A 27,347-nucleotide genomic window follows, 5' to 3' on the forward strand; every position below is an offset into this window, starting at 1 on the left:
TTGAAAGTTCCATAACAGTTAATTCATGTTCGTATGACTTTTCTTAATAAGCATGACATAACAACCCCCTCATTTGGTTTTCGGAAAGGTCTTTCGCCAGAGCACGCTCTTTTAACTCAAGAGAACATAATATTGGACGCCTTTGAATGCGACAGGTGTGCATTGGGCATTTTCGTTGATTAGCATTCGCATTATTGAGTATGTCACATTAACCGAAAATGTTAGGCAGTTTCGCATTCGTGGTGTATTTTTTTAATTAATTCGATCTTACCTTCATTACCTCCAGCAGAAAGTATTTGTCCATAACTAGACGTCTGATTTAAGAGCTTTGACATGAAGACTGCCACAAGGAAGCATCCTGGAACCTCTACTGCTGTGCTTATGTATTAATGACCTTGTTAACCTTGATAAATAATCGAAGATTTTGTTATCTAAACTCATGGCAACATTTTACTATTTCAGCGAGAAAGCCAACTGATGCACTTCGTAAAGCGAACGAAGTACTTATGAAGCTATCAGTGTGGTTCACTGCAAGTTATCTTGCATTAAATGCTACCAAGGCAAAAACCGTCCTTCCGGACGTATGAGTCGTGCAACTGATAAAGAAGTTGCACTGAAGTTTGGAAATGAATATGTTTAACTCGTACCTACATTTAAGTGTCTAGGCGTTCTTTTCGAAGAGCACGTGGCATGGAATCCTTACCTGGGAGCTACAGCAACTAAATTGTTTCGACTCCCCGGTGTACTTTCTAATCTAAGTTATTCAGACCCAGCAAGTGTGAAGCTTCTTATTTATAACTCTCTCTATATGTTAGCTTTAATATGCTATAATCCAGCATTAGATACTACCACTGTTTCCAAGATTTAAAAATTTCGCATAGTAGAATAAAAGGACTATTCCAGCGATCGCAAACGCACCATGCGAAATACATTCATAACTACTTTTCAGATATTCGCATTAACTTTCCCTTCCTAAACTTTACGAGCGTACATTCGATAGGCGCTACGAAATGGAACTCGGGAAAAATTACAATACCTTTCAGAATATTTGCCTGCTTGACCCATAGTCAAAATACACGTGGTATTCGATTTCATGAATTGTTGGAAGTGCCCCATTGCAGAGTCCACTATGGCGATCAAAGATTGTGCACGCAGCTACACAATCCACTAAAATAAATAACTTAAATTGCGCACATATTTTTACATCGTTTTTTTTTTTCACATGTTTGTGCCCCAAGCATGGATTTTAGTGCTTTTTTTTGTTATTCTTGTAATGTATTTAGCTAATCGAAAGATTTCTGTATTTAGTAGACGCGACGCAGCCCTTATTGTGTCATTACTGAAGTTTCCCACATTGTTTCTTTTCTCTTACTTTTGTCAAACTGTGCTCGTGTGATATGTGAACATGGATGGACGTACTTGTTCGAATGTATAATGTATTCCTTTGTGCAATGCCAGTTTTGTCGTTTGAACTTTTGCATCATTAGATGTGACGACCAGTGGACGCCTTAAAGCCCATTATCGAGGCTTTTTGTCCAATGTTCACAGCATCATTGGGTTCTGATGTTGAAAATAACATTAAATTAACTTAGCCAGAATATCAGTTGTATCCGCACGCGACTGCCATGCCACAGAACGCGCGTTGCTAGGCGATAAAATGTTAAAACGAGGGTGAATTCCACGTGGAAGGTCGAATATGCTGAATGTTATTTGAAATCAAATGACGGGGTTTTACCGGCCAAAAGCATGATCTGATTCTGAGGCACGTCATAGGGGGGTACTACGGAAATTTGGACCACTTGGGGTGCTTTAACGTGCACCGAAATCTAAGCACACGGGTTTTTTCGCATTTCGCCCCCATCTAAATGCGGCCTCTGTGACTCGGATTCGATCCCGCGATTTCGTGCTTAGCCGGGCAACATAATAGCCGCTAGGCAACCACGCCGGATGATACTATTTCGCGTTCACGATTGCTAAAGAATAGACGTCGTACTGAAAAGTACGATGTGCAATTAAAGGCAGTAACTTAGTGTTCTTTAAGTGTAGTTTGAGAGAAACGCTGTGATAACCGGGGGAGAAAGTCTTTTAATTTTAATATTTGCGCGTAGCACTGCTCGTTCCTCGGGATATAGTACACTGACGACGGAATTCCTTCGAATGGAATTGCTACGCCGGTTTTCTTAGCAGCAACGCGTTGAAGTTTTCCGTCGGCTGTGGCGATTTGCTGAACTCGAGATCTTTCGTGGGCTGGTCTTTACGTTCCTAGCTGGTATATAAAAGGATTTTTACCATCCTCTGACGCTATCTGGTTGGGTGTCCACAACGTATTTCTACAGACGTACGATAGGCACATTGAGGAGGTATATTACTTATTTTCGAGGCTATTCTGCAGTTCGGCCATGCAAACTGTATAAAAGTTATGTGAGGTCTGAGCCTGGATTTTATTCAACTAAGCGTTGTCAACTAACATAGCTCAAGAAATCCCGCGGATGTGTGAATAACGACTGGTCAAAATGAGCAAGATGACAAGTAAGCCTCGTTGTCTTCCCACTTGGTTGCGCTCTCGCATTCATGGCGTGTTATTTCGGGCTATACGGCCGATTTATCACTTACAAATTATTATGCATACATTCAGGAAGTCCTAAACGCAGTGCTCTTAGAAAAAACGAATGCGCCGCAAAGAACTTCCAGTAATTAACTTAATTGTGGTCTATATAGTCTATATATGTATTTGTCTTGATACGGCAAAAAATTTATTTCGCGGCCTTCCTAACGACCGAAATTTTTTTTCCACGCATAACAGTTAACACTTACACTGAAAAAAAAAAAGAAAGTACAATCTAGGAGGCAAGTTTGTCTCGAGAAATGCTTGTCGTGTTTCAACATCTATGGAAACACCGTGGCGAATTAGGCTAGTCGATACATACTCCACAGGGGGACATCCACGGGTCACGCCAGCTAACTAGTATACAAAGCCACCTGCGAGGCTGCTAGAGTGGGCGTGTTTAACCCAGGGGCTCACACCTCCTCAGCGCGAGGTTTCCAAATCCCCACCCTTCTAAGCATGCCCAATGCCTGATTAGTTGCGAAAAAGAACCAGAGAGGGGGAAAAAGGATACATGATGGGGATACATGATGGGGATACATGATGGGGATACATGATGGGGATACATGATGGGGATACATGATGGGGATACATGATGGGGGCCAACTTCTTTGCCTTCTCCAGAACAGAAAGCCCACAACTTCCTTTTTCTTTCGCCGTGGCTTTCTTTTTCTCTCATAAGGTGCCCGCCTCACCCTCTCTCCTAATGCCTCCTAGTTATATATAGGAGGGAAAAAAGATTTCGCTTCAGACTTGACTGCGAGAATTGCTTGCTAGTGGTCGCCTCCTCACGCCAGCATTACCTGCGCCGTCTCGAGCTCGCCATCCCGAAGTGTACGACGTCGCCCTGTCTCAACTCTACGAGCACGCACCATCGATTGTAGCTACAGTGTCAAGCGAATAAGCGATGTCGTCGTCCTCTGAGCTAGTGCAACCAGGCCGCGGAGCCCCGAAATTCGTGGGACCCTTTCCGCCCGAAGTATGGAGGAAGATATTCCGTCACCTGGACGCCACGTCTCTTTTAGTCATGGCCGAGGCGGCGCCCAAGCTCAAGCGCTTCGCCTTCTGTTCGAAGATCTTGCGGAGAGTGACCTTCGATCCTGAAACCGACGAACGAGCGGTCATGAAGTTTATGGGGGCTACTCGCGAGCAGCACATCGAAGACCAGGTCGAGAAAGTGCCCCTCGTTGTGCACGTGCGACAACTGCGTTTCACAAATTGTCTCGCGTTGTCGTCCGAGGTGATCCTCGACTGTGCCGGCCGCTGCTACAACCTGCGAGAGCTGTACTGCGTGAACTGCCTCGTGGAACCCCCGAAACTCTTCGACGTCTTGTCCCTGAAGCTGCCCGGCGTTAAAAAGCTCGAGTGGTCGCTGTGCGAGGACGCCTTCTACAAGTCTTGGCTGGACAGTCACGCGGTCACGCATATTCGCACCTTCCCCAAGTTGCAGGGGCCCAGGTTAAACACCATGTACGTCGAGCTTGTCGTCACGGAGGCGACCGTCGTTCTTTTGGACCACTTCTTGACCCGTTGCCGCAGGCTGCGCCACCTACACATCCACGCCGTCCACAAGGAGCCGCCTGTTCTGCCGAGCGCAGAAGCCTGCCGTAGGGAGTTGTCCAGACACAAGCGCCATATGGAAACGTTCAAGTACAGCTGTGAACAACTGCTGATGCCAAGTGACCAAGAAGCTCGGGTGGAAGAAAGGGACGAGCGACACCGCACCTTCAAGCCCGAAGGCGCAATATGGGGCAACATCGCCTGTCGATTCAAACCGGAGCACTCCAGCAGCCTGGTCACCTTCACCGACGTGGTCGAACAGAAGGTGATTCTGCGCGATGTCCGGCAAGCCGTCGTGGTCGTGGAGGCCGACACGAAAGCCACCCACCTATTCGAAGCAGCCGCTAGGATACCCGACTCGTGGAAGGACCCCACACGCCTCTCACTCGTCCTGATGGCACCCAAGGGAGTTGAGGTCCCGAGGTCCCCGACCGCGCACAGCGGCTACATGTTGCCGATGATGCAGTTCTTCAGCGCATGCGTCTCCCGAATCGTGGAACTGAACTTGTCCGCGTACCACTTTACGATAGAAGCCGACTGCTGCTCCGCAGTGGCATCGACGCTGTCCAATCTCCGCTCGCTGGCACTCCCGTCGTGCGGAGCAAATCACGAAGACTCGCTCACGTGGCTCGCGGATGGATGCCCCTTTCTCGAGCAGCTCGACGTTGGCTCCGACGCTGCTTTGTCGTGCGAAACGTGCCAGCTTCCCCTGCTGTTTTCCGGTTGCTGCTTCGAGCGACTCCACAGCAAAACCAGGCTGCGCCGACTGAGCATCGACGAGACTGCCAAGGTCGTGAACCTGAGGTTCCTGCTCAGTTGCCGGGTAGAGGAACTTCGCATCAGCGTGGACAGCGCAGACGTCACGGAACTTGAACACTGCCCCTGGACACTGGGTCAGCTTCTTTACGACAACCCTCGGCTGACGTCCTTGACCCTTCTAGCCAGTAAAGAGAACCTTGATGCACGCTTCGCCTTCACTTTGAGCATGGCCCGCAGCCTGCGGCATGTCTGCGTACTCACGGCAACTACGACCCCGGACAGTGTGGCGGAACTCTTCTTCATGATGCTCGAGGCTCGCTTGCCGCACCTGCAGTCTCTTCACGCGCACTACAGGAGCGCCCGGAACACGTTGCAGGCCTTGACTTGGATGCGTCAATGGAGGCCCAATTACACCGAGCCGACCATCGGGAAGTGGCGATCATCGGACGGCCTATTCCTGGATAGAAGCCCCTGCCTTGGCCGTCTCTGCAGCGTAACCACTTTCATCGGACTGGCCCGTCCAAGAAACCGCCTTTGAGTAGACATCCTCGCAAGCAGCTTTTGATTCAGTCGGTGATGTTTGAGTGTATACGTAAAACTTGCCCAATACACCACTCGTGCCAAAATAGAGTCAACGTACTCTTCACTTGGGGTATAAGAACTTTCTCGAAACTGTCTACCAGTTACTAGCGCACGCATCATTATAGTCACTGTGTGTTTTGTGTATTTTACTTGTTCATGTCTAGCCTTGCCAGTGCTGTTGTCTTAATGTACAGTGATGTCCTGAGCAATAAATGCAGTTTATTACGCTCGTTTTTCGGCTTCTGTGAGTGATGTCTGTTTGCGCTCGCCGAGTCGAAGTTCGCTTCCTGTGGCAGAGTGCTTTCTAATACGTCCTGCTGTTCTATAAGAACGCGAACGGTGTTTTGTCACTCCCTCTCGAGTTCTGTTTCAGGGAACACGCTAAGCACTAATATAAGGCACCCTTATGGTTGTTTGGTTCGCACCATCGCTAACAACCCAGCCGTATGACGCAAGATTGAATTTGGGGCAAATGAAAATTTTCTTTGAATACTTGTCGCTGGGCTAGTTCATTCATCTAACACCATGTTAAGGCGAAACCGAGGGCGGAAGAATGTTCAGGACAGAAAAGTCACTACGAACTAAGTTGCGAGTGATGCTCTCTGACAACTTAGTTGCAACCAAGTACCTAGTCCAACTAGTCCTAGTATTCTTAAAATTAGCAAATTTCTCTCATTACGCAGTAGGCTATGCAGCGTTGAAAGGCCAAGTGGAGCATTAGGAGCAAACAAGTAGCTTGCAAGTAGAGAGAGCGAACAACGGCAACCTAAGCGACGCAGCCTGAACCACTATAGGCAAGTTCGCACGATGTGCCTATACAGTAACAGCGGGGATGAAAATTTGCTTTTCCTCCAATCTTATGTTTAATAAGCGCAGTTGGCGTTTAGAAATATTTACATTTAGAAATAGTGACTATACTTGGTTCGAAGATCAAATCGTGTATTCGAGCGCCCATGAATACCGTTCTGCCTGCGTTTCGGTCTAGTGCACGAGTTTTACGCAAGCAATTGCCCAGCTGCGTGAGCAAAAGAAAATGCTGCATATCTTTCTAGTTATGCGATACTTGGGATGCGACAATCCTTGCGTCTCGACAGCTGCACCCACGTTGTGTCACGGACGGCCTTGTGCTCTCTCATTCATCAAAGCGACTTTCTAATGCTTCGCGTCTTGCAAACTTGCGATTTCGTGCCCGAATTCGGTCAACCCACATCTAGTTTTCTCTTAGGTGCCTTTCAAATGGGCCATGTCCGCCTACCACTGAAGGAAGAAATGCGTGAACGATTGTGGCATATCGGACATCTGTCTCCCAGGACAGCAGCCTGAATGCTCGAACCATTAGGATAAGATCGCACGGACACTTCTATCGTTCGACGGTCGCTCTTCGAATCGTCTGGCCCATGCGTCACGTGCCGGTTTCTAGCATTCTTCGCACGGGGCAGCTATAGCGCTTTGAGACGCTGTCTTAGGCTGCACTGCATTCGGGGGCCGGCTTATATTTTTCGTCGAAGGACCGTGTTACATGCAAAGTGCGTGAAGTCCGCCTGAAATGCTATCACAGTGAAAACGGTCAGCTTCGAGACGTGCTAATTTGCGCGGGTTTTCGTAGGATCTTCGAACAGGAGCGCAGCCCACACACCGATGCACTGTTTTGTAAAAGAACGCGACGTGCTCAATCGTACGCGAGTGGCAGGCGCAAGGTGTCACAGCCTTGGTTCCGCTAAGCGACCCCCGGGGAATTCGTGCGAGAGGATATGGGCGCCATCGCGGGTCATTTGGTGGGGCGGTCACGGGACGATCCATTTTCCGGACATGCTTCTGTATTTGCACGTGGTATGTCGCGCTTCTCGCGACAGGGTTAGTCGCGTATAGCCGGTGGTGCGGGCATGCGCGAACAAATTAGGGTTGTGAAGCACGTTCTCTTGAACTACAAGGATCACCGCGTGCCAGCAGATTTTCGGGAAAATGGTGACTTGTAAAAATAGGGTATCTCAAATTTCAGTGACTGTTGATTACTTTAACTCAATTAACGCGAACAACAGTATGGGCCCCCTACTCTGATGTTGTGATGTTGAGAAAGAAAGCGGCGAAAGAAGAAAAAGTGTGTTATTCAGAAGAACACACTAGAGGAACGATAACATTTTATTGGGGGAGTTAGTGTTAGCTGAACGACATGGTATAGTTGCGCAAAAAACGGGAGAAAGAAGAATGTGAGTGACAGACCTTTTCCTGTTTGTTTTTTTTCGCTACAATACCGTGTCGTACACTGTAGGAAGCGCTCCGACGCTGCTTTGAAACAGCCAGCCATGGCTCTTATCGCATATGAATCATTTTATTATTATTATTATTATTATTATTATTATTATTATTATTATTATTTGGGAAGTATTAGGCAAGTATTGTTATTATAATGCGGACGACACTGTTTTGCTCACAAGGCATATAAACTTGGAGACAGCAGTTGATATGTTGCAGGAAAACGTGAATCATGTAATGAAATGGTTCGCTGAGAACGGAATTTCAGTGAACACACAGAAAACCAAAACAATATGCTTTAGAAATACCCTAAAGACAGCCCTTATAGGCAAACAAGTATTTTTACATGATCCCGATTCTCTCTCTTGTCGTTGCAAACCCGTTGAATATTTAAAGTCGTACAAATATCTCGGGGTCGTTTTCGGTAGTAGTTTATCATGGCACGACCACTTGGCTAACGTTAGTACCAGGCTACGGAAGGTTTCGTGGTTACTCTTTAATATCACATCTTTGGCTCCAATGTATGTGAAGAATGCTACAATTTATGCACTTGCGCGTAGTGTACTCAGATACGGAATCACCTTATTTGCGTCATGTCCTTCCCGTTGACATTGCCGAATTGAGAGCATCTTAAAAAACATGTTAAAGACCATTGAGTATAATTGTCATATCCCATCCGGGGAGGATATTTTCCGCTTCTTACGTCTTCCTTCATTCCATTCTCTTTTCGTACAAACGGTTGTTCGTCGCCACTTTTGGAATTCAGACTTTTTAATTAAATATGATCCTAACCGGAAGGTGCGAAAAACCATTCGATATTATGTACCACAGAGCGTAACAAGGTATGGAAAGGCAAGATGATGTGCTTATGCGCCGGATATTTTTAATGGGTAACCAAAAGAACTTTTTGCTGTAAACTCTATGCGGAACCTAAAAACGCATTTGACAACATTGTGTTGATTTTTGTATTCTTTTGCAGTTGTGCTTAGAAGTATGAGATTATGTATTTTAAATTTTGTTTCCTTGGAGTCAGCATTGATGTCCTTGGTACTTGTTTTGTGACTGCCTTGTTTTTCTATTTCTTCAGCTGAATCTATCGTTCCTTTCAGTCGATGTTCTGTTTGTTGCTGCCATTTTGTTACCTCTGCCGTAAACTGCCGGGCCCAGTCCTTCAAGCCTCCTGTTGGCTTTGACAGGCCTGAACCTCTCTGTATCCTCTACAAAGTGACAACAACAACAACAACAACAAAAATTATTATTATTATTATTATTATTATTATTATTATTATTATTATTATTATTATTATTATTATTATTATTATGTTATCAATATTCTCGTTTTCAAATTGTTCACGAACAGGTAAGAGGATTGCATTCTCATAGAATATGTTAGCATTTCTTCTCTGGCGGATATCTTCTTGCCTAATTTTGTTCTTGGAAAGAACCATATCAGGTACAAAACAGAATTCGCTATGCCCTACGCCACCGCACAATATTTGTGTCTAACTTTTACACCAATCGTTCGAAGTTTGTGAGAACAGACAGGTGCGGTTCGGGCCTTGGTTGTGTTGCTTACAGTAAAAATTTAAAAACTAAAAAAATAAAAAGCTTTGTCACTGGCCAGGTCATGCGGTGTGCGAAAAATACGTTTAAAGCAAGGAAAGCCATTGACTGAGGCACAAATCACAGCTCTGTGGTTGCCAAAATATGGCGCCGAAAACGTAGCACACGCTACTCGACCGAGATTGTCATTCCTGTATGTAACCATAACGCTTCATTGACACCGCACTCTGAGCAATCGTGGCTTGCTTGTCGGCCTCTGGTGTGGCCTCTGAGATCTCACGACCTCGGAGGCCACGCTATTGGCAATTGAATTTTGTGGAAATCTGCAAGGTGGTGGAAGTTTCATCAAGGGGAACATTTGTTGGACAGGCTACCTGAGAATGGGTGGCATGTCTGAATATTACGGCTGTGTTTAATAACCAGAAAAAATGTCTTAATTCTAGAGCGTTTGGCGTATTATGACATCTAATTTTAGTTGTATTGCAAGGCATAGTACCACTGTTTTGCTCCATAGACACACACACTTTATGCGAACTTTATGAATGAATGACCTCTTTACTGGCACAGCCGGCTGATCAATTACCGCTATTGGATTCTCTACTAAATATCCGTAACGGGTCGGCTGCGTCACCTACGCTACACTTGTTTCACAGCTCATCACTGTTTCACCAAGTATCTATCTATCTATCTATCTATCTATCTATCTATCTATCTATCTATCTATCTATCTATCTATCTATCTATCTATCTATCTATCTATCTATCTATCTATCTATCTATCTATCTATCTATCTATCTATCTATCTATCTATCTATCTATCTATCTATCTATCTATCTATCTATCTATCTATCTATCTATCTATGCCTGACTCAGTGTACGTAAACAAACCAGGTACGACCTGGTAAACCTCTCTGCCTTCCCTACTCTTTATCTCGACTAACTTTCCCCCAACCTCTTCTGTCCAACCACGCGCGCACGGTGGCCCATTCAGGCTCTGTCATGCAGCCAGCCTGTCGCAGTGACCTGCTTGCGTAGGCATTTGGGCTCAGCCAAAAGCCACCCAGACACGCACGCTTTATCGCAGCATGAACACGCGGTCGGTTTCGAATCGCAGGCTGCAGCGAGCTGGCGCACGCAGGCAGCAGCAACAACCCCCAGGGGCCCCGCGGGGGTCGCGGGGGCGACGGACCCCACGGCGGAGGTGGGGCCGCCATGGACGCCGACGGCGAGAAGGTGTTGCAGCGGACGTCGTCCCTGCTTCAGAACAAGGCATTCACCGACGTCACCTTCATCGTGGGGCCTCCGTCGGCCTCCAAGAAGTACGTGGGCCACCGGGTGCTGCTGGCCATGACGAGCCCCGTGTTCGAGGCCATGTTCTACGGAGACATGGCCGACAAGTCGAAGGTCATCCGAATCGCCGACATCGCCCCCATCGGGTTCGAGAACCTGCTCAGGTGAGCCACACCACACCCGTGCATCGTTGGGAAAATTTTGCTAAATCTTAATAAACTTGGGTAGACCCCCTTTTGAATCCTGCGTAGATCTATTTGCACCACATCTCATGGGGATGCCGAAATAGACCGCCGAGTTTAAATGCCTACGTGGTTATAATCTAACTAACACACTGGAGCAATGGAAGGCACAACTCGCCAACCAGACCCGAAGGTGCAGAAGGCCCTTCTAGATCACGTTCGACTAGCGGCAGAAGCCAGTGGACCCCTAGACTTGGAGCGCCACGCATCAAGCTCCTAATCCCTCTTTCCCCAATTCAATAATGTTATTATCTCTCTCTATCAGGAGAGCCAATGTAGCACGGAGCAAGGAACGGTACTATAGGAGCGAGCGCGACGTGACCGCGGCGTGACGTAAAATTTCCGGAAATTTCGGAGCCGCGACAAAAAAAAAAAAATTGTAGGCGACCCTAATCTTTCACTTAAGTGTCGCTTAGTGGCACTCGCACCTTGACGTTGGCGTTCTTCATGTTAACTTCAGCCGAAAGCAACGCAGGAAACGAACTAGGAGGCAGCTGTTTTCCATTAATTAGCCGGTTAAATATCATACCACACATCGTGTGTGACGTCATTAGTGATGTCATTACTTCCATTTTCTACTTCCGGGTTTCCGGAAACTTGACCAAAGTCGCGCTCGCGTGGCGGGTCGGTAAATGTTTACGATTCTGTGTTTCGGTGTGCGGTAATTGGTCATTTCCAATTAATTTTAATTATTTCAGACACTTCAGTAACTCAACTTGTAACTAAACCAATGCTATGGTACCATATCTATAATGAAAGCCATGAATTTTTTACTGTATTATTTTGTTTCTTTCTTTAGTTATGTTAAATTTCATCCCCGGTCGGCCCAGGAGGTGAACCGGAAGTGCAGCGCAAGGAACAAGAGTATCAGTCGATGTTCGTACCACTAAAAAGGCATGAAAAAAAAAACTTGCTTCTATTTTTTCGGAAATTTAGGAAACACTGGCAAAGTATCCTAATTCTCCGTAGCATACGAAATTTAAAAGAAAAGCCTGCAGACGAAGTAGCATGCAAAGACGGGTTGATGACAGTCTTGAAATGATATCGACATTCTATAACAAACAATCCACTTTCTTTTCACTCGGAGATTATTGGTTGCTTTTTTGCAATTCTCGTCTACCGATCACGAAGGCTGCCTGCTTTTGTTTCACAAGGCACGCGATGTTGGTGCGCTGTATGCACACTCCCAGCTCTTCAGGTTGCAGACGGAGCGTGTTTGCCACGTGGTCAATCACATGACCAGCAACAGTAAAAAAACTAGGTCGGACACGTCGGCGCCTTTAGACGTGCGGAAACGTGGGATACGAGCGTTCGTAAGTATATAAATTCAATTTCGTGACCCGCATGAAATCAGTTAACGATGGTAAAGTATTCTTTCGAAATTGTATTCATTCATTCTATTAAAGATGATCGTCGTGAATAATTGAGCAAATGAAGACCTAACATGCCCCCCACCTCCTCCCAATTTCTTGTCAAAACCTCAGTGCCGTAACATGAGTGTGACATCATCATTATTGTATTTGGGCCGTTTTGGCGCCAGATTAGTTCTTCTAGCTTTCCAATTTGAGCCTTTAGTTCATTCACAATTTAGTCAAGTCCTGGTATGAAAAACACGTAACTATAGGCTCACGGTAATGATGGTTTAAATGCATGGCGTCTTGACAAGCCAGTGCGGGAGTTTTGCCAAGCGGATTTCGATGTTACGTCTTTTCTGCCTTAGCAAACTTGTTATACCCCTGTCAAGCGGGCAAGTTAAGTGCACTTACGGCGTGTGCACTCGGTTTTTAAGTGCACTTTCTCAAATCTTAACGTCGCAGCGGAGTGTACTCTCAGATGAGTACACTCAAGTCGGAGTACGTTCACGGAACGCACTTTGCTGGCCGAGTGCGTAGCCTCGCCGCCCATGGTTTGAAGGAGTGCCTAGCCTCGCCACCAACGCTTTCAACGACGCAAAATGTAATGCATAGAAAAAGGACACAAAAACTCATTTCAGTTATTTAGCAGCTGTTAACAGTATAATTTGTGTTTAGCGAGAACCGAAACAGCACAATAAAGAAACGAATTTATCATGTACGCAACTAACGGCGCCAGAATGATGCGGCACTGCGGCGCCGCCATGTTCATTCAGTTCGTGTTTATTTTGGTGTGAAAGCGTGCTGACCACACCGGTCGTGCTTTGAGCCGTGTGCGTGGCATTTTGCAGTGTAGCTAAATATCTAACTCACCGTCTTTGCTCATATATACTCGCTCATATTCTGTTCTAGCAGGATCATGAGCAGGATCAACTGCCACCTCGCCGCACGCCGCCATGTTGTTTTGGATTGGCTAGGCATTCGTCTTGGACAGCATTGACTTGCAACACACTTATAATAAAAACATCTTCGTTTTTTGTTGAGACAAATAGATGAAGTTTGTTTTTATATATAATTCTACTTAAAACAATCGCTTTTTAGCAGCTTTCTCTTGTTAATTCACATCTTTAAAAACGCGCTCTTAGTCTGACGCCATTTTTTTTTACTGCGAGTGCACTCTGTTTTCCCGTTAAGAAGCGTGTTGCCTAAAGTGTGACTCAAAGTCCCGAAGTGCTCTCCCCGTAAGTGCACTTAACTTGCCCGCTTGACAGGGGTATTACTCAAGATAAAAGAAGCTTTTTTGCCATTTGTGAAGCGTAAAGGACTACCTCTGTTCAACTTACCCTTTTTCTTTAGGCTACCTGTTGATGTAAAAATTGCTCTCCTGACATAAAATCTAGTGAATAAAATTACTTGTGACAAGCAACGCAGCAACACCAATATGCTGCACAGAACTGCCAACCTCTCGACTCAAGCGCACTTTAGCACTCATTCAAAGGAGCGCGGATGTACTGGCACGAAATTTTTTTTCTGCCAAACTTTGTGATTTTTAGGCAGTTGTCAAGTTACGCTACGAATATTTAATTAATGCTAAATGTCGCGAATGATAACTTACAAAACCTTTTATTTGACTCGGTTCAAAGACCCACCAAGGCAACGAGGCTTAGGACGTGAAAAAATATGCGCATCCCACACACTGGTAATCGAAGCTTTCTGTGCTGTTTGCTTTGAATGACAATAAGTAGCGGTGATGCTGACAGTGAATGTTTAATTTCTTCAGCGTTCAGTCCAACACGAGAATAGCGAGTTGATGTTAAATCTTACCATGCGTGCACCACTGCTGTTTGTCTGCTAGTGTATAGAAATCACAGGGAGAGGTGTTTTGAGGCATTGTTGTGCGCCATATTTCGTAACTTCTGAGAGAGTTGAGCATTGTCATTGCCTCACATGGCACATCGCACCGTGACAGAAGTATAAAACTTCACTTATGGGACGGTACGTGCCAATACCACAATCGGATTATAAGACACGCCTTAGTGGCGGACTCCGGATTAATTTTAACACCATGGTGTTCTCTTAACCTATCCTTAAATGAAAGTGCACGAACATTCCTTATTTCGCCACCGTCGAAATGCAGCTGTCGCGGTCGGGATCAAATCCGCCACCGCCAGCAATGACATAGCCGCAAAGCTACCACGGGAGCACAGAGGTGTTGATTTGTCGTGCGACCGCTTCCGTTCCCTAGTGTCGCCTAGACCCTGTGGTGCTCTTTAATGCGGTTCTGCTTCTGCACACCCTACAATACTTGACTGCTTGACATATGTGCATGGTGTTCATTTCTCAGTAATAGCAGAAACGTACCGTACCGTGTCTTGAACTCAAATTTATCCTGTTTCCCTTTAACCGCTGTCGTGTCTAGTCCAGCGTTTACTTGCCTTCCCATGTCAACTTTTCTTCATCATCCCCCCCCCCCAACGCCTTTGTATGGGAACTGCGAGCGAAGAATCGCAGGGCTGCTTTTCACTCGTTTTGCGACTGCGTCGGTTCCACCCATTCTCTGCCGCCCCCCCTCCCCTCCTTGCCCTTCTATCTAGCTTCCCTGTTGACTTGTGCAGGTTGGCAAAAAGGTAAGCACTGCAATTTCTGCAATGCTTTTGAAGTGGTCACCGATAATTACAGCTGTCTAGAGGCTAACGTGGCGAAGCCCAGGGAGCTCCAGAGGGTGTTGCGCACATTCAACGCGGTGCAGAGGCCCAACGAGTTTCTCGAGTCTTCTTTCTTCTCTGCCATCCTCATTCCATGTCTATGCACACACTGAACCACCCCCGCTGTAGCGTGCACGACAGCAGCAGAAGCAGCAGCAGCGGGAAAATCGAAAGAAGGGTCAAAGAAATCTTCGCTACAAAAGCAGATTATCCTTGTCCCCTAAAGTGGACGTGGTGGGCACGCGTATATCACAAACGACTAAATGGCATTTCAGTCAGCAGAGTTCGGTGGCAGTAGGCTACACAATCAACTCGTCGCCGAAAACTGCCTTGTTTCCCATTGTAATATTCCACGCTTCTGTTGGAAACGCAGGGGAACCCGCTTTTCCCTCTTGTCCCGTAGAGTGCTCTAATTTCGGCAGCATGGTCAGCACATGCCTACCTTAAAAAAAATACTTGTACATGGGTGACATTCGCTGCTATAATGCACAAGGTAGGGCAACTAAAAGTACAATACCACAAAATATATTTCGCCAAGCTTTCAGAACAAAATTGCGCATATATATAGACAAAATTTCTTGACGATGTCAAGCCTTTACGTGTTGCAGCTGGCCTCATACGGCAAAGCACAACGCAGTTTTTTTTTTCTTTCTTTCGTTTTTGCTAGAGAGTTACAGAAGAAGTTCAATACTATACAGAAGACACATCAACAATTTTGGTACCGAAGACAGGCGTATAACAACGTCATTTTGGTAGGCTGGAGGACTCGCACTTCTGTTTCTCGTCAGTTCATCTGTTCTTTTACTTCCATTCACTTTCAGTTCTTTTAATGTGCGCTCAAAGCACGTAATTCGAACGTTTTTTGCATCTCGCCTTCATCGTGATACGGCCACCGCGGCATACAATCGAACCCGAGACCTCAGGAACATATAGCACCACCGGGGTTTGTAAAGCTGAACGCTCTGGTCTAGCAACGTTGTTTAGCGAGGACCTGCCCATTGTTCTTTTTTTTTCAGTGTGTTTATTTTCGGGAGGAGGGGGGGGGGGTTGCCGCTCATGCGTCTATCATTTCAAACTGCCGGCACTCGCAGGTACGCCTACACAGACAACCTCAAGCTACAGACGGTGGACGACGCCATGTTGACCGCGTACGCGGCCAAAAAGTACATCTTGCCGCACCTGCTCAAGGACTGCTTCGCCTTCATCGAGAAGCACGTGACGCCGCAGACCGTGTGCCAGGTGTTCGAGTTCGCGCAGGTCATGGAGGCCTACCCGCTGGTGCACCAGTGCCTGAACATCATCGACCGGCAGACGTACCACGTGCTCACCTCGACCAACTTCCCCAACGTGGCGCTGCACACGCTAGAGACCATCGTGCGCCGAAAGTACCTCAACCTGTACTCGGAGTACGCGCTCTATTCGGCCGTGGTCCAGTGGGGGCAAGAGGAGTGCTCCAGGAGGAACCTGGAGCGGGACATGGACAACGTGCGTAGCGTCATCGAGACCGTGCTCCCGCTCATTCGTTTCCTGGCCATGAGCCCCGAGGAGTTCTGCAAGGGCCCGGCCAAGAGTGGGCTGCTGACCAAGGAAGAGTGCTTCTCGGTCTTCATGAACATGGCCATCCCGGGGATTGTGCCTCTGCCAAAAGGTCAGGGCCTGTGTTCGCAAAAGCTCTTGTGTGCGCTAGACTTTGTTCGTAAGAGCAAACTGCGGCCAATCCGATTGTTGGGCCTAGCATTAATAAAGGTGACTGACTAGACGCAAAGAGCGCTTACAAACGCAAATATTTGTGGATTTGGTCGCATGCAGTACTACAGGAGGCGTTCGAATAGTCAAGCGTTCTGTGGAATAGAGTGACGAAGAAAAGGAGGCAAACAAGGAGTTTAGCTAGAACAATCTATCCTGTTTTCTATCCCACAGTGGGGAGCGGGTGAAGGGAAGATATAAAGAAATACAAATAGAGAGAGTCGGAACACTTGCACACGGTCACTGTCGTTTTCGGCACAGGATAACCTCTTACCGCATGGTGTATCATGGTTACGGTTCTGCGTTTTCGAATATTTGTTTTTTTTTCGAATTCGGATTTATCCGAAAAGCTTCGATTTTGAGGGTACGTAGCCTCAAACTACTCGAGGACGGATTTGTTCCTAGTACCTGGCAAGGCATTTTGCTGCAAACGCAAGAATACATGGCATCTTTATGACGTCCTGAAAATGCATGCGACGCAATGCATCATGTGTGAAAGGCACAAAATGTGAAACGGGTGAAAATGTCCGCGTAACAACTGGGTTTGTGCACCAGCTGCTCAAAAATTTAAGATTCTCTAAGCAAACGTCTAACGAATTGTTGCCCATTATTCAAGAACCTTGATACTGAGTCAGCTCTAGTCTACCAAGTTATACCCAAATTATATGCGTACTGTGCTTGCTGTGTGCCTGAACGCTCTCTTTGGCCAGTGGAGCGATGAGACGCTAATCAGCTTCGCTGAGTGTCTGTGATTGTCAAGAGGAAGTTGAGTGTAGGTTTTTTTTTTTCCTCGTTCCATAGAACTATGGAATAGCCTGCCCCGCCATATTGTGAATGATGTGTCAATTGATGTTTTTGTTGCGAACATTGAATCTTTCTTTGAAAATGCTTTCGTAAATGTGTTGTAGTTATAGCCTTCTTGATTATGAGTCATGGATTGTATGATTCTACAGCTCTGCACACTTTTTGATTCTATTATTTATATAAGTTATGTATCTTTTCATTCATGTTCCGGAACACCAAACCTGTTGTACCACTTATTGTACATTCCACTCCTGTCAGAGCCTGAGAAAGGTTCACAGTATTACGAAATAAATAAAAAAAAATTGTTGAAGAGGAACGATGCAGCTTGTTCTTTTTGGAAGTAATATTAAAACAGTGATCCCTCTATTACGAGTAAGGTATTATTCCTATTTGCTTCCTATATTCTAAAGCCAAAGCAGTGCGAGAATTCACATAAAAATAAGCTGGTGTATGGCATTTTCTGGAATCTACATCCGTTAATCTTGCGGTGAGATATTGACTAGATAAAGAAACAAATGACGGTCAAAATTTCATTTCCCAAATTATATGCGTAAGCCCATGCGCCGGTACGTCACTGTGACGTAATAGACTTCAAAGCACGTTTTTGTGTTTGGGCCATCCAGCAAAAGTTGTTGCTGATTACTAAGTTTAGCCTTTCGTTCTTTTAGAATGCAATGCAGTACATCTTTAACGGTAAAAGCTAACTAGGGCCAAGCAGGTGCTTCAGGGCAGCACGGCTAACCGTCTCTGGCCTTTGCGTATTCAATTAATTACCAAAGCCACATCTCGGAATTAGGGTGGCTAGTTTCGTATTGTGAAATGGCGATTTACTAAATACAGCTGAAATTATTAGTTCTCCCTAGTGTTCCCTTGAGTATAGGCTGTGCTGTGTCACTTATTCGAACGTTTCCATTAACGAGCCGTCTTCGACGGTCCTTCCGCAGGCGTCAGCATGGAGGGCGCCAAGAGGACGTCGCCCCCCGAGCACTTCGTGGCACGCCGCTACCAGGCCGTCTCCTTCCACGCGCCGTCGCGGCCGCTGCGGCTGTTCGGCCTCAAGTTCGTCGTGCCCACGCGCGACGTGTTCCTCGTGGGCGTCGGCTTTCCCGTGCGCCAGGACCTCGGCTCGTACAGCGTGCGGCAGCCCAAGTTCGACGGCCAGCTACGCTGCAGCTACAAGGTGCAGGAGGACCGGCGGGAGCGCGAGGAGCTCGACGTGTCCTTCACGCTGGCCAAGGACAAGGACGTGCGGATCAAGTTCAAGAAGCCCATCTTCGTGCGCAAGGGACTCGAGTACGAGCTCGAGCTACAGCTCGGCTCGCTCATGAGCGATGACGTCATCGTGCCGTCGCTCAAGAACAGGAAGAAAGAGGACACCGTCGAGGGCGTGACGTTCCAGTTCTCGGCCTTCCAGAGGCCGCACATGTCCAACGTGCTGGAGATACTCGAGTTCTCCGACTTGCTGTTCTACTTCTGAATACTCGAGCTCTTCTTTTTTTTTCCGGATGCGGACGTTGCCCAGAAGCTCTTCACAGGTCTTCAGCCCGCGCTCAATTCCGAGCTTGATAAGGAAGCAGCGACGACATCACTGGGTGTCGCGGCTCAATAACGGGAATGAGGAAGGACGTGGGTGAACTCCACGTCGGCAACTTTTCCAAGTTGTCGCACTTCCAGGGGCTCCTATGTGTCCGACGTTCACAGGGAATTGTCCCGCTTTCTGACTCGCTGTTCTGGTTCTGATGTGCGACCCACGGAGTGTACTATCCAAAGAAATCTGTCTTCAAAAGCAAGTTTGGGTTACAGTGTTCCACACCTAGAACGGAAAGGAAAATGTGTACATCGATAGCTACATTATAGGGCTTTCTAAAGGTCCCGCAGCCCAGACGTCACTTGTGCTTTCCGGCCTATTGTTCTGCTTCTATTCTTGGGTTTTGACTGGACGTCTACTTGCATTAGTGTTTTAATGATTTTGTTACTATTTGCGGCCAGTACCGTGAGCACGCCGAAACGAAATCACGTGTACGTATTGTCGTCATTCCAAGGCCATTATAGTAAACGCTGCGTAAACGACACGGATCATTGCAGCTTCGTGCTCGGCGAGCCTGAATAGCGCTCGACCTCTATGTGACAGCATTGAACAGGCCGTGAAATTTTTTGCTGCTCTTGGTAGGCTTTGAAAGAAAAGTAGAAGTGGTCACAGAACTCACGAAACTCACTGCTTATATAGGCGCCGCATATTTAACCAACCGATAGTGCAGTGATCTCAAAATTTTCTGTCTCCTCACACGACATTCCAGGGACTAGAAAAATATGGCGCTTTTCCTTTGCGGAAATCATGTCCGCTGGTTCTCTCGCGATGTCGTACCACTTGGTGCAAACGACAGGCGTCCGCCCGTGCGACTGGCATTCTCGTGTTTAGCTTACACATATCATTTACAGTTCCACATGTCTTAGAATCGCTTATACACGACACTTTGTGCAACATATAACTTTCTATCGTTACGAACAATTTTGCAAGGAACCTGAACATTCTAATCAACATTTCTTCTCAAGGGAACTGCACATTCAAACGAACGCGGTCATCTACCACCGTACCAGATCCCCCTGCATCCACAGGCAGCCTACTGTACGGAGTGTAGCGGCAAGCACCGAAGCATTGCGGTGCTGCACTTTCGCGTACGTTGAGTGGTTTGCGCAGTTTCCATATGCCCATCTGTCACGTTAATGGCTATGCTTAGCTTGCTATCGTAATCGACGCTGACAAAGCACTTCATCCTGTTAGTTCAATTATTACTGGAGAAGGAATTAATCATATCATTTAAAGGGTAAACATACACGGATTCCATAGCCTTTAGAATCTCGGATTTTAAGTTCATGCGCGTTAAGAATGCGAACCCAGGAAGTACAAAAAAGGTGATGCAGTGGGTACATAGTATCAACCGTTCTCTTTCTTTTCTTATCTCCCAACCTCAGTGTAGGGTAGGTAATAATTGGTTAACCCCTCCTGGCCTTCATCTTCATCTCTCTATAATGTATCAACGTTGGCTCGACATTGAGCTGACAGTTAGTTTGCTGTCGGCAGACCTGAAAATGGCAGCAGCATTGGCCTTAGCCATACTGCGTAAATTTGGAATGATGCTCGCCGTTGCACTAGTGTCGTTCTGTCTTCCGCATTTAGAGCTTTTTTCGGAACTACCCCAAAACCCGTGGGAAGCACCTCTTACGCTTTGCTAGTAAATTCCGTAAGGGCTATGATAGAAGGAAAGTACGAAGCTCCTCCCAATACAAGTGATCGTTCGGCTTCATAGCTAGCAAAGGTCATCTGTGACACGTCCTTGCATGAGCACCATCATCGGAATGCTCAAAGCGAAGACAGCCTGCCCGCGTCATTGTTATCGGACTACAACAGTTAACGAATCGTCACTGTTATGATCATCACGGCTAGTAAATTTTCGTCACTAGATTTTTTTTGTTTTTCTTTCGCTTTGTTTTTTTTTTTTTAATTATTTAAAGGGTCTTTCTTCTGGGCCTTCAGAAGACAAGCGTGGAGCCTAGATTGCGCGCCAGCATGGTCGTGTCTGCAAAGCCTCAAACCACTTTACGGCTTGAAAAGCAGCTGAAAATTCAAATTAAGACCCGTCTGCCCTACCTGTGGAAGAATCCGCCATGTCCTGCCAGAAAATCAAGGCCACGCGCACAAACTCGTTAACGTCTGACACGCTACCAGCATGCGAAATGGCCGGTGGTGCCTCGTGCCGTGGTAGATTCTGCAATGCAGAATTCGCCATACCGCCACTACACTGAAAAGCAATTTACACCCTTAAAACTGCGAAAGGGTGTAAAAGTGTCTATAAGTTATAGACACTTTATTTATAACTCACATCCTGAGGGTGTGATTTATATAACTCAGAACCTAAGGGTGTGAGTTATAAGCACATTTACACCCCTTTTAATTTCTAAGGGTGTACATTATATTACAGGGTAGAAGACACCTGCCAAAGTGCGAGCGTTCAAATTAGTAAACTTCCCCGAACACGACACTGAAAAGGGACGAGGACGGGGTAGGACGGAGAGGAAGGAGGGGGGGTTGCACGTACTTTTGTTTTAAAGCTTGTCCTGACCGCACGCCTCTTCATGAGAATGTATAGTTATAGGTACATTATTCAAAAATGTATTACCTTTAGACGGGGCACAAAAGCTGCCAGAAACTTGGCACAACAAATACTGGCAAACAAAACATTCCTTTTAACGTCACAGCGACATTCCTATTGCCGATTTTGGCTGCTTAAGAAACTTGTCAGCATAAATTTGCAAGTACGCCGAGTTTGTTTTTTCACTATGAAAAGACTTCCAAGGTATGCCTACGATTCGGACTAGCGAAAAGCTTCCGCGATTTGTATCTTTTCTTAAAACTTGATGCAACATTCATAAAATCATAAATTAAACGCAAATTGGCAAGTTTTATAGAAAATGATGGAGAGTTGGAAAGTTTGATAAAACAGCACCACGTCACACAAGAAAAAGATAAAAATTAATAACAAATTAAGGAGTCCAGGCTTGTGACGCAAACGTGACGTGACGAGATACTTCAAAAACCTGTCTTCTCTGAAAGTGAACCAACTTGAACATTTGTTGGGATGAAACGTTCCATAGAGAGTGGTTTTTCTAGTTTCTAGCATGTAAACATTATATTCGATAAAGCCTGATGAGAGGCCCTTTAACATTCGGCCAGCTTGGTTCAGAGTCAGAAAGAAAGGCATCGTCTGAGAGGTAAATAGTCTAAAGTAACAGCCTTGATTGTTTCTCAGGGAGATCTGGCAGTTTTCAAAAGCGTTCACTCTGAAACGAATATGTAAACTTCGCATAACTAAATTTTATTTGTTGTCTTTATACAGCGCCAATTTGAATTTACATAATTGACAGAGTGAGACAATGCGCAAAAGATGTCGACTTCTACACGAAGTTCAAGAATTATGCCGTTCCCGTAACCACCGCTTAAATGTTTGTAAGGTAGCCAACTAACACATCTGTAACTGGACAGAAACCGGACGTAGTAAGCGTTTCTTTCTTAATTGTTATCAGAGGCTGGGAAAGAAATAATCATAATAACTACATACGCACCATAGATTCATGGTAAACAGCTGTCTAATAGTAGTCAAGGAAATATTCTCGCATACCCTGCATGAGTTTCAACATGAAGGTCTTGAACATCTATCGTGTTCTTTCCCTTTATCTCTGTATTTTCTTTCCTTTACATTGCAAGCTTATGTGAACTAGTTGTATACTGTGCATAGGATGACCTTTGTTCACGTGATTGTGACGTGTTCACTTTTTCATATCATGGCACTTTGGAAATAAGGCTCCAGCTACTTACTTTTCCTTATATAGGCTCATTTCGCTATAAGCGAAAATTTCATCTCTTCGAGTACGCCATGGCTTTTGCATGTGAACCTCCTTGATTACATAACATTTCCACGTCATCTCAAAGCAGCGGCTCGTTAAACTCAACGTCTTGGTCCTTGCACTAGCGACGACTGCACAGGACGGCGAATCAGCGTCGATTTCTCGTGGTTCTTACACAACCACCATTGAAGTCCATTCACGTCGTTGTCTTAGGACGACTATGGCGCTCTTCGTCGGACTACCGGTTCTACTTTATACTTATGACGCAGCATTTTAATAGAAGCTTCCTTCGTAACGGCCATCTTTACTCACGAAGCAATATATAACGCTGGAGATAAAGGTTTGATCTAGTTCGTTCACCTTCACGTTCATATCTATAAGACACTCAATTCACGTTCAGGATATTCCTGTTCAGCCGCGTAGACCTATAGCCGTTTAAGGGAGTTCCAGATGAAAGACTTCAATACTGCCATTACCAATAAGCATACGGAATCTGGAGAGCACTTCGCTTAGGCTCTTCGAGCATTATACCTGGGCAATAAAAAAAACGAAGTTCGTCGTATTTGCTGCATGTGACACCCCGTGTTTCATAAGAAACGTTTCGAGGCAAGTTCGCAAAAAGGGGGTCCATTGTTAATGTTAGTTATTCGTTGCTTTGTGCCTCCACTCCACTCGTCGTACTCGACTGACTCTTGTACTCACAAACGGGTTTCTCACATTCGTTTCTCACATAAACGGGATACTCACAAACTCGGGAAGTGTTTTTTCTCGACTCCACCGAGTAGGGAGCCTTAGTGGAGCTTGTACAGAGACAGCTAGTTCTGAGTGGAGCGCATCGCCACCTCTCGGCTGTTTTTATTGTTCATAATATTTAATTTAAATATTTGCACTGCGGCATCAAACATGTGAAGCATTGGAGGCCAGACTGCGTTTTGATAATCATGGTCTCCGAGACTTGGGGTGGCGAGCGCGGTCCGCCCGATCTTGGGGGCCTTGCAGTAACTCTGTTGAAGAATTACTACGGCAAGAAGTGCTTGAGAACCTTACCTTCCCGCTAATGCATTAGGGTAGGAGGTCAAAAGCATCCGGTTACAAACGTTCTTGCCCAAGAATCACCATGGAGACGCCACTGAAGCACAGTGAGCGTTTTGAGTCGAGTGGTGGAGGTGCAATGCAGGACATCTTTGTACTTTCTTGGTTCAAGCTGGAGGACAGAGTTAAGGAATGCTTCTAGACTGCGGGATTATTTATTATTTTTTTTTGCCCTGTCGTCAACAACCAGAAATTGAATTGTCAGTTTGAAGAAACGCTGTGAGTTATCGAACATGAAGTGAGTGGCTAAATATCGAACGTACCCAAGAACACGAACTCTTTGACAGCAGACGTTCTCTGTGCACCATGCGTCAGCATATTTGTATTTAGCCAAGGTTACAATCGAAAGTTAGCACACGCAGCCTTGCGAACCAGGAGCGAAAGCTAAAGAACTTCTATAGAGACTCGGCAGACATGGTTGCGGGAGTGTACTGCAAGGCAAGCTAATTTAGGAGCGTCGTGAGATGTGTCGCGCGTTGACTATGTGTCGACGCCCAGTAATTTGCTTGTGCGACTTCGACGCCATGGCCGAAATACGAGATGGTATAACCTGCTTTAAAAAAAAAAGCATCCGGCGGCAATCACCTACATCAATTTCTCTTTCAGCACGTTTTGGTTGCTCATTTGAATCAACGTAAACAGATTTCAACTCAACAAAATGCGAAAACGAGAGCTTTCTTTACCTGCAAGTCTAAACTGAGTGAATATCCCTCCTTATTTTCCCCATTAACATTGCCACATAGAAAGAGATAACTGTAAAATGAACCCTTAAATAGTTTGAAAATGAAGATACAAACATATCAGTATATAGCCATGACCACATGCGTCTTAATGGGCATGAATGTTATCTGCCGCCATGTACTGCCTAATGATAGTAGTTTGTCAGAGACCACAAAAGTTGAATCCGTTCACGTGTAGTTGCCTACATGGAATTCTATTAGAGAACTCATGCAATAATAAGTATCGAAACGATAGCACGTCTCCAACTCGCGATCATGAGTGCTTATGCACAGAGTTGTCGACGCACTGGGTTACTGTTGAGAGAAGTGTTATAGCTGCACACGGGGCTGTCATACACATGCATGTGCAACCCGGTTGCAACAATGAGACATGTAACCGCTACATTGTACACATAGAAGTCCTATATAATAATCATCACGTTGTCAAAATGTTGGCTAATAAATTACTCCTGATTCTTTGTTAGCCTGCGTATTGTATTTCTGTCTGATCCTTCTGTATACAATGCTATAGTTGATTACCAAGTGATCTGGCAAGCTTCGGCCTGTCTACTGATATCGGAGTTTGCCTGCATGGTTCTCATCGACAGCCAAGATGGCGCATCTGTGAACACTCGTCCATACTTGTTTAGGCTCGCTGTTATGTCTGTGTCTTACGCGTGAGACTCACTCAATTCAGGGAGGGAAGTCTTACTCTGTTGCTCTTCCCAGATATTTACCAACAGTACGTTTAAAGATTCGTTGCGTATGTTACAAACTTCATGAGCATTACTCAAGTTTCTATAGGTCAAATTAAATGAATACGTCTCCACCGGACAAAGCTTGCTGACATGTTCTGTGCAAATTCGAGCTGCTTACTCGCCAGTGTGAACTAATGATCACTATTATTATTTGTTTTGAACACATAGACACATATATACAGTTAACAGGAAAGGGAAGGCGAGGAGCAGGCTGGCAACTGCCACCGGAAGGGGCACAACGCCTGCCTACTCTTCTGAAGGGAGAGCGCAGCAATGACTAATTCAGATAATACGCTTCATAAACTCTTCGGTACGGCGCGTCTGTTGTTTCATGTACGGTAGTCACCGAGAACGTAATGTTGTCTCTGACAAACCTTTACGGTGTGATGGACACGGGATATCTCGGGATGAGCCTATGTTTTATTGGCCTTCAATGAAGCCTTTACTAACTTACTTCAATGGCGCTATAATAATAATAATAATAATAATAATAATAATAATAATAATAATAATAATAATAATAATAATAATAATAATAATAATAATAATAATAATAATCTTTATTACATCCAGTCAGTATACAAGGTGGCTATGGAATGACGTGTGAGCTCTAGTTTATCGACACTCATGCTCGACAGTGATTGAATCTGTGGAATGCTCGGTCTGTCCGGATCTGAGCTTGGGTGGACTAAATGGATTCAGCAGTTGGTGAGTTTTGAATGCAGTAATCCCACACAACGAGCTGTATGTGAACCTACCCCCCCCCCCTCCTAGAAGAACGGCGCCCCACAGCAGCATTAGATCATTCTCGTTCTTTATTGTTTGGGGTATTTTCATGCGTAACGACAATACAGAAAGCCTTCACTGGCCCTGTTCTGGAGAAGTAGCGTTGGAAACACGATGGCTGGTGCTTTTATTATTGTTCACGGCCCATCGTCTTCCCACACAAGCATCGCGAGAACGTCTGTGACATAGGCACGGTGTTTTACAAACATAAGATTGATTATAGCATTTTAACATTAGAAACGTTTTGTTTATACTGTTACAACCCTCTTTGGAACTTGGCTGAAGCCTGTCGTTTATTAGAACACTAGCCGGAGTAAGTGCCGTTATTAAAAGCTTTGCAGTAATCGATAGCACTGCAGTGAGAAGGACTCAAACTGGCCTAGGGGACGATACGCTTCAAGGCGAGTTAGCCTACTAGGGCACTGAAAACTTTTTTTTTTTGCCGACATCATCCAGAAACTTGAATTCCCAAATGCAACTCTGACCCTGGGTGTGGGGCTCATTTCGAACGTTGAGAAAAGATTCGCCGATGGAACTGTTGCTGAAAGAGTTAGCTCGAAACTGTAAGCTCTCGCGGATAAAAAAAAAATCACGCGTTTTATGCACTGAAAGAACCGTCAAAAATCTCTGCCCAGTGAAGGTAATGTATTTCTGTGTTGGAAATTGTATTTTGACGGAGCACGCATTTAGATTTTGTTTGTAAATGCAATCCCTGCGATGAATGACGAAATAACCCTGCTTTTTTTTTTGTTTGAATATCATAGATGTGTTGTTTCAGATGTTCTTTAATAAGGCAACGTCCTGTTCGGCTTTCCATGTGCCTATCTATCAGCGCAAAACCATTTCGCAAGGCTGCCTCAGAGCACAGGAGATTGATCTCGAAGGCCATATATTTTAGCGTACTGCAGGCTCCGGAAGCGGACGCAGGCGCGGGAAACTAGCCGCGTCCGCCATGCCAACGTAAGGCACGATAAAGGAAATGCCAGAGACAGGGTCTACCCGACCTTCTAAATGAGCTGTTTGTTAAGTGTTTGCGAAAATCAGTATTTTTAATATAATTTTTAACCTTGCTTTTCCAGCCCTTCGGCTATAGCTGCTTGGCGATATCAAGCCGTGAGACAGCGAA

At 45.6% G+C, this 27,347-nt stretch overlaps 2 protein-coding genes across 2 annotated transcripts in view; one reads left to right on the plus strand and one right to left on the minus strand.

The window, feature by feature from the left end:
• Window positions 1–19,197, plus strand: part of LOC142587202 (BTB/POZ domain-containing protein 3-like) — a 67,214-nt gene extending 48,017 nt beyond the window's left edge. The window contains exons 3-5 of the mRNA XM_075698079.1: window positions 10,439–10,778; window positions 16,005–16,561; window positions 18,408–19,197. Coding sequence (XP_075554194.1) covers window positions 10,439–10,778; window positions 16,005–16,561; window positions 18,408–18,940 — 1,430 coding nt within the window. The 3' untranslated portion in view covers window positions 18,941–19,197. The remainder of the gene's footprint in view (window positions 1–10,438; window positions 10,779–16,004; window positions 16,562–18,407) is intronic.
• Window positions 1–27,347, minus strand: part of LOC142588134 (sulfotransferase 1E1-like) — a 156,117-nt gene that overhangs the window by 96,593 nt on the left and 32,177 nt on the right. The window lies entirely within an intron of this gene.

This window comes from Dermacentor variabilis, chromosome 7 (assembly GCF_050947875.1).
Source record: "Dermacentor variabilis isolate Ectoservices chromosome 7, ASM5094787v1, whole genome shotgun sequence".
Lineage (NCBI taxonomy): Eukaryota > Metazoa > Arthropoda > Arachnida > Ixodida > Ixodidae > Dermacentor > Dermacentor variabilis.